Source organism: Chiloscyllium plagiosum, unplaced genomic scaffold (genome assembly GCF_037043375.1).
Source record: "Chiloscyllium plagiosum isolate Xiang-an unplaced genomic scaffold, Cpla_swu_hap1 HiC_scaffold_24, whole genome shotgun sequence".
Lineage (NCBI taxonomy): Eukaryota > Metazoa > Chordata > Chondrichthyes > Orectolobiformes > Hemiscylliidae > Chiloscyllium > Chiloscyllium plagiosum.
The window spans coordinates 2,533,200-2,539,918 of NW_028270162.1; the positions used below are offsets into that span (position 1 = coordinate 2,533,200).

The 6,719-nt window shown below is 52.0% G+C and overlaps 1 protein-coding gene across 3 annotated transcripts in view; it reads right to left on the reverse strand.

Moving 5' to 3' along the window:
• The window catches only part of ogfod2 (2-oxoglutarate and iron-dependent oxygenase domain containing 2), a 34,934-nt gene that overhangs the window by 24,472 nt on the left and 3,743 nt on the right, over positions 1-6,719 (reverse strand). For all 3 annotated transcript variants that reach the window (XM_043692601.2, XM_043692600.2, XM_043692602.2), the window contains exons 2-3: positions 2,105-2,161; positions 867-977 (exon numbers count right to left, since the gene is read on the reverse strand). In XM_043692601.2, the coding sequence (XP_043548536.2) occupies positions 867-977; positions 2,105-2,161 (168 nt within the window). The remainder of the gene's footprint in view (positions 1-866; positions 978-2,104; positions 2,162-6,719) is intronic.

A 6,719-nucleotide genomic window follows, 5' to 3' on the forward strand; every position in this document is an offset into this window, starting at 1 on the left:
GTTAAACCAAAGTTACACGCCTCTGCCAGGCGTCTTGACCTCGTCAAAAATCCTGACATGGATTCCCCTGGTTCTCGAACTGCTGTGTAAAACGGATCGCATCTCAGAGAGTTAGAGGCGGCTTGGGGTTATTAAATTCCTTAACTAAACCCATCAGCTCTAGAAACATTTTGGTATGTGGTAGCTCAGGGAACGTTTGGCTCCTAATAATCAAAAACGCTGCAGCTCCACAAGCTGTCAGAAGACTTACTTGTTGTTTTTCATCTGCCCAGAAAAATGAACGCATTCTTCCCACGTACTGGGCCCTGCCCTCGACAGCAGAGTCAAATGAATCAAGCTTCCCAACAAATGATGCAAGAAATGCTTACCCCAACTCAAAGATGACTACTGCAAATGAGTTTCTTCAAGATCACGCATTACTCCCATTGCCACTGAAATAGCTCCCATCACCAAGTCGCCCTTTATTTATACGTAAACAGTCCTTAACTTTAATATGGCCTCATTCAGAGTCAGGGACCAGAGTATCAGCATCTCTCACATGTCCCTTTTTGTGTCTGTCAGGGCTCCATGATTGGACCAGAGTAACAGCCCCTGTTAGGAAACACTCTTTCTGAGGTCTAGGCTGGCTAACCTCATCACAATCCCTACACCAATAGCTACTGTCCAACCTATTTAATCACTCCCCAAACCCAGTCCTTCATTCCAGGAATCAGCCAGTGGATCATTGCTGGATTGTTTCTAATATAAAGAAAGCCATTCTTTAATAAGGTGACCAAAACCATACTCATTATTCATGGTACAATCTCACTAATGCCTTTTATGGTGAATCTAATGCTGTTCAGTGAATCAACAGAGACAATTCCTACCTGTAAAACATAGACTGCAGGATTCAGTGGCTTGTAACATGCAGAAATAATGCTTCTTCTCTCCAAACTTTTCTGATGGAGCAACTTTCTTCTCTGAACTTCTTCATCAATCTGAGGGAGACAAAATGACTTAGTGTGACTTGATGGTTATCAAATAGTTATTGTTTATTTTAATTAAACCTGTGCAGAGATGGTAGGACCCACCTCTAGAGCAGGTGGGACTTGAACCTAAGCCTGCTGGTCCAGAGATATGGACACACCACTGGGCCCCAATAGCGCTAATCGAATAGCTTTATTGTTTGCTCACAGCCATCTTGTGGACATCTGGACACACAATGTTGCAATAACACGGGTGTTATAATCACACAGCAAAGGCACTCGAGCAGTAATTAGGGCAACAATTGCTAGTCTTGCCAGTGCCACCCACATCCCAAGAAATAAAACTATTCACCAGTCATGGAAATATAAACATCCTTAATGGCTGCATCAAACAATTCAAGATGTTTTGTTTCCAATTATCTTTTATGGGTATTTAACCATATTTCCCAAATCACAATTACTATGGCCCTAAAGTTACTCTTCACTAAATTCCTCCCAAATCTCTTGGTTCTATGCTTTCAGTTTAAAGTAAGAATCTATGAATAATCCATCTGCTATTTCTCTCTCAGTGAGGTCACCTGTCCACCCAAGTCTCATTAAACTCTTCCCCACTCAGCCCTAACCCTAGGGACCAGAGACTTTCAACCTCATGAAGCTACAATAGTGTAGCACTCCCTCAGCATTGACTCTCTAACTGTGACAGCATTGATTGCACAACTGTAAGAGTAACTATCTAACTCGAAGCTCTGCAGGAAACCCATCATCACATTTTCTGCTGTTTGTTGCACTGTCACTGAACAGCATGAGTAAGAAGTGGCCAAACTGAAAGTTAAATTCAGAGTCTGGGTATTATTGAGTGTGACCGTGAGTATAATGGTGTGCAGCACACATAGGAGGAGAAAGTGAGGTCTGCAGATGCTGGAGATCAGAGCTGAAAATGTGTTGCTGGAAAAGCGCAGGTGAGGCAGCATCCAGGGAACAGGAGAATCGATGTTTCGGGCATAAGCCTGAAGAAGGGCTTATGCCCGAAACGTCGATTCTCCTGTTCCCTGGATGCTGCCTGACCTGCTGCGCTTTTCCAGCAACACATTTTCAGCTGCAGCACACATAGGCTGGTACTGTTGGTTTGTCAGTTTTACCTTAGCTTGAACCTTTCTGAATTGTTCTTCGGTCTTGCATCCCTTGCTTCTTAAAATCTGAAACATGAGCAAATGTTGAGTCACTGAAAGAACCCAATTTATAACTTGCTGCAGAATAGTGAAAGGTTTGACTGTGGCAGTGTCCCTGGGGTCAGTGTGTTTGAGTGGTCAATGATCTACTAGTATGTAAAAACAGGAGTTTCATGTTTTGAGAAGATTTGTAGCTCAGGTTGAGGTTCTGGATATAGGTTTGCTCGCTGAGCTGGAAGGTTCATTTTCAGACGTTTCGTCACCATACTAGGTAACATCTTCAGTGAGCCTCTGAATGAAGCACTGGTGGTGTAGACCGTTTTCTATTTATATGTTTGGGTTTCCTTAGGTTGGCAATGTAATTTTCTGTTCTTTTTCTCAGGGGGTGATAAATGGGATCCAAGTCAATGCATTTGTTGATGGAGTTCCAGTTGGAATGCCATGCTTCTAGGAATTCTCGTGCATGTCTCTGTTTGGCTTGTCCTGGATGTGTTGTCCCAGTCGAACTGGTGTCCTTCCTCATCTGTATGTGAGGATACTAGTGAGACAGGGTCATGTCTTTTTGTGGCTAGTTGGTGTTCATGTATCCTGGTAGCTAGCTTTCTGCCTCTTTGTCCATATAGTGTTTGTTATAGTTATTGCAAGGTATTTTGTAGATGACATTAGTTTTGCTTGTTGTCTGTATAGGGTCTTTCAATTTCATTAGCTGCTGTTTTATTGTGTTAGTGAGTTTGTGGGCTACCAAGGAGTCTGGGTAGTCTAGCAGTCATTTCCGAGATGTCTTTGATGTAGGGGAGAGTGGTGAGGATTTCTGGATGCGTTTTGTCTGCTTGTTTGGGTTTGTTGCTCAGAAATAGGCGGACTGTGTTCAGTGGGTACCCGTTCTTTTTGAATACACCGTATATGTGATTTTCCTCTGCTCTGCGTAGCTCCTCTGTGCTGTAGTGTGTGGTGGCTCATTGAAATAATGTTCTGATGCAGCTTCGTTTGTGGATGTTGGGGTGATTGCTTCTGTAGTTCAATATTTGGTCCGTATGTGTTGTTTTCCTGGAGACGCTGGTTTGAAGTTCCCCATTGGCTGTTCGCTCTACTGCGACATCTCAGAGTGGCAGTTTATTGTTGTTTTCCTTCTCTTTAGTGAACTTTATGCCAGTAAGGGTATTATTGATGGTCTTGAAGGTTTCCTCTAATTTGTTTCATTTAGTGATGACAAAGGTGTCATCCATGTAGCGGGCCCAAAGTTTGGGTTGGATGGTTGGCAGTGCTGTTTATCAGAGTTTCTGGATTACTGCCTCTGCTAACAACCCAGATATTGGAGACCCCATGGGTGTTCCGTTAGTTTGTCTGTAAGTTTTGTTGTTGAAGGTGAAGTGAGTGGTAAGGCATGGGACCACTAGCTTGACGGTATTGTCCTTGCTGATGCAGTTGGTGATGTTTGGTGTATGTGTCTTTGGGTCTTCTAATAATGTAGTCAGTGTTTCCTTGACCAGATTGATGTTGATGGATGTGAATAGGGCTGTTACCCAAAGGAGACTATTATTTCAACCTCTTCTATCTTGGTGTCTTTAATTGTCTTCAGGAATTCTTGGGTGGAGTGGATGGAGTGGCATGAGCCTTCTACTAAGTGTTTTAGTCTTTGGTGTAGGTCCTTGGCCAATCTGTAAGTTGGTGTTCCAGGTAGTGAGACTATGGGTCTGAGGGGGTCTCCTGGTTTGTGAATTTTGGGTAATCTGTAGAAGCGTGGAATGTTGGATCCGTCAGGTTTCATTTTTTGGAAGTCGGTCTTATTTATTTCTCCAAATTTCTAAATTTTCTTTTGAGTAGGACTGTGATTCAGTTCTCTAGTTGTGGGGGCGGGTCTATCAATAAATAAGACCGACTTCCAAAAAAATGAAACCAGACGGATTACCTCCGTCAACCTCATCATCTTTCATTCCTACTGAGTAACTAACTCTTTGACCAAGCTTTTGGTCACCTTTTCTGTGGAACCAGGACAAATTTTACCTGGCAATGTTCCGTGAAGTCCCTTTGAACATGTTTGAAATTTTACAACGTGGAATTTGCCCCAGACCTCAGAGTCACTGCCAGCAGCCCATACCAAGGGTGACCCAGCTAAAGTGGGGTGTAGCTAGGGCTGGGGGGGGGGGGGGGGGCAAGTCTGACCCAGCTAAAGTGGGGTGTAGCTGAGGGGGGGGGGGGGGGGGGGCAAGTCTGACCCAGCTAAAGTGGGGTGTAGCTGAGGGGGGGGTGGCAAGTCTGACCCAGCTAAAGTGGGGTGTAGCTGAGGGGGGGGGGCAAGTCTGACCCAGCTAATGTGGGGTGTAGCTGAGGGGGGGGGGGGGCAGGTCTGACCAGCTAAAGTGGGGTGTAGCTGAGGGGGGGGGGGGGGGCAGGTCTGACCAGCTAAAGTGGGGTGTAGCTGAGGGGCGGGGGCAGGTCTGACCCAGCTAAAGTGGGGTGTAGCTGAGGGGGGGGGGGGGGGGGGCAGGTCTGACCCAGCTAAAGTGGGGTGTAGCTGAGGGGGGGGGGCAGGTCTGACCAGCTAAAGTGGGGTGTAGCTGAGGGGGGGGGGGGCAGGTCTGACCCAGCTAAAGTGGGGTGTAGCTGAGGGGGGGCAGGTCTGACCAGCTAAAGTGGGGTGTAGCTGAGGAGGGGGGGCAGGTCTGACCAGCTAAAGTGGGGTGTAGCTGAGGGGGGGGGGGCAGGTCTGACCAGCTAAAGTGGGGTGTAGCTGAGGGGGGGGGGGGGGGCAGGTCTGACCAGCTAAAGTGGGGTGTAGCTGAGGGGGGGGGGGCAGGTCTGACCCAGCTAAAGTGGGGTGTAGCTAAGGGGGGGCAGGTCTGACCAGCTAAAGTGGGGTGTAGCTGAGGGGGGGGGGGGGGGGGGGGGGGGTGGCAGGTCTGACCCAGCTAAAGTGGGGTGTAGCTTGGGGGGGGTGGGGGGCAGGTCTGACCCAGCTAAAGTGGGGTGTAGCTGAGGGGGGGGGGGGGGGGGGGGGGGGGGGGCAGGTCTGACCCAGCTAAAGTGGGGTGTAGCTGGGGGGGGGCGGGGGGCAGGTCTGACCCAGCTAAAGTGGGGTTTAGCTGAGGGGGGGGGCAGGTCTGACCCAGCTAAAGTGGGGTGTAGCTGAGGGGGGGGGGGGGGGGGCAGGTCTGACCCAGCTAAAGTGGGGTGTAGCTGGGGGGGGCGGGGGGCAGGTCTGACCCAGCTAAAGTGGGGTTTAGCTGAGGGGGGGGGGCAGGTCTGACCCAGCTAAAGTGGGGTGTAGCTGAGGGGGGGGGTGCAGGTCTGACCCAGTTAAAGTGGGGTGTAGCTGAGGGGGGGGGGGGGGGGGGGCAGGTCTGACCCAGCTAAAGTGGGGTGTAGCTGAGGGGGGGGGGGGGCAGGTCTGACCCAGCTAAAGTGGGGTGTAGCTGAGGGGGGGGGGGCAGGTCTGACCCAGCTAAAGTGGGGTGTAGCTGGGGGGCGGGCAGGCAGGTCTGACCCAGCTAAAGTGGGGTGTAGCTGAGGGGGGGGGGCAGGTCTGACCCAGCTAAAGTGGGGTGTACCTGGGGGGGGGGCAGGTCTGACCCAGCTAAAGTGGGGTGTAGCTGAGGGGGGGGGGGGGGGGGGGCAAGTCTGACCCAGCTAAAGTGGGGTGTAGCTGAGGGGGGGTGGCAAGTCTGACCCAGCTAAAGTGGGGTTTAGCTGAGGGGGGGGGGGCAAGTCTGACCCAGCTAAAGTGGGGTGTAGCTGAGGGGGGGGGTGCAGGTCTGACCCAGTTAAAGTGGGGTGTAGCTGAGGGGGGGGGGGGGGGGGGGCAGGTCTGACCCAGCTAAAGTGGGGTGTAGCTGAGGGGGGGGGGGGCAGGTCTGACCAGCTAAAGTGGGGTGTAGCTGAGGGGGGGGGGGGGGGGGGGGGTGGCAGGTCTGACCCAGCTAAAGTGGGGTGTAGCTGGGGGGGGTGGGGGGCAGGTCTGACCCAGCTAAAGTGGGGTGTAGCTGAGGGGGGGGGGGGCAGGTCTGACCAGCTAAAGTGGGGTGTAGCTGAGGGGCGGGGGCAGGTCTGACCCAGCTAAAGTGGGGTGTAGCTGAGGGGGGGGGGGCAGGTCTGACCCAGCTAAAGTGGGGTGTAGCTGAGGGGGGGGGGGGGGGGGTCTGACCAGCTAATGTGGGGTGTAGCTGAGGGGGGGGGGGGGGGCAGGTCTGACCAGCTAAAGTGGAGTGTAGCTGAGGGGGGGGGGGGGGGGGGGCAGGTCTGACCCAGCTAAAGTGGGGTGTAGCTGAGGGGGGGGGGCAGGTCTGACCAGCTAAAGTGGGGTGTAGCTGAGGGGGGGGGGCAGGTCTGACCCAGCTAAAGTGGGGTGTAGCTGAGGGGGGGGGGGCAGGTCTGACCCAGCTAAAGTGGGGTGTAGCTGAGGGGGGGGGGCAGGTCTGACCAGCTAAAGTGGGGTGTAGCTGAGGGGGGGGGGGGGGGGGCAGGTCTGACCAGCTAAAGTGGGGTGTAGCTGAGGGGCGGGGGCAGGTCTGACCCAGCTAAAGTGGGGTGTAGCTGAGGGGGGGGGGGGGGGGGGCAGGTCTGACCCAGCTAAAGTGGGGTGTAGCTG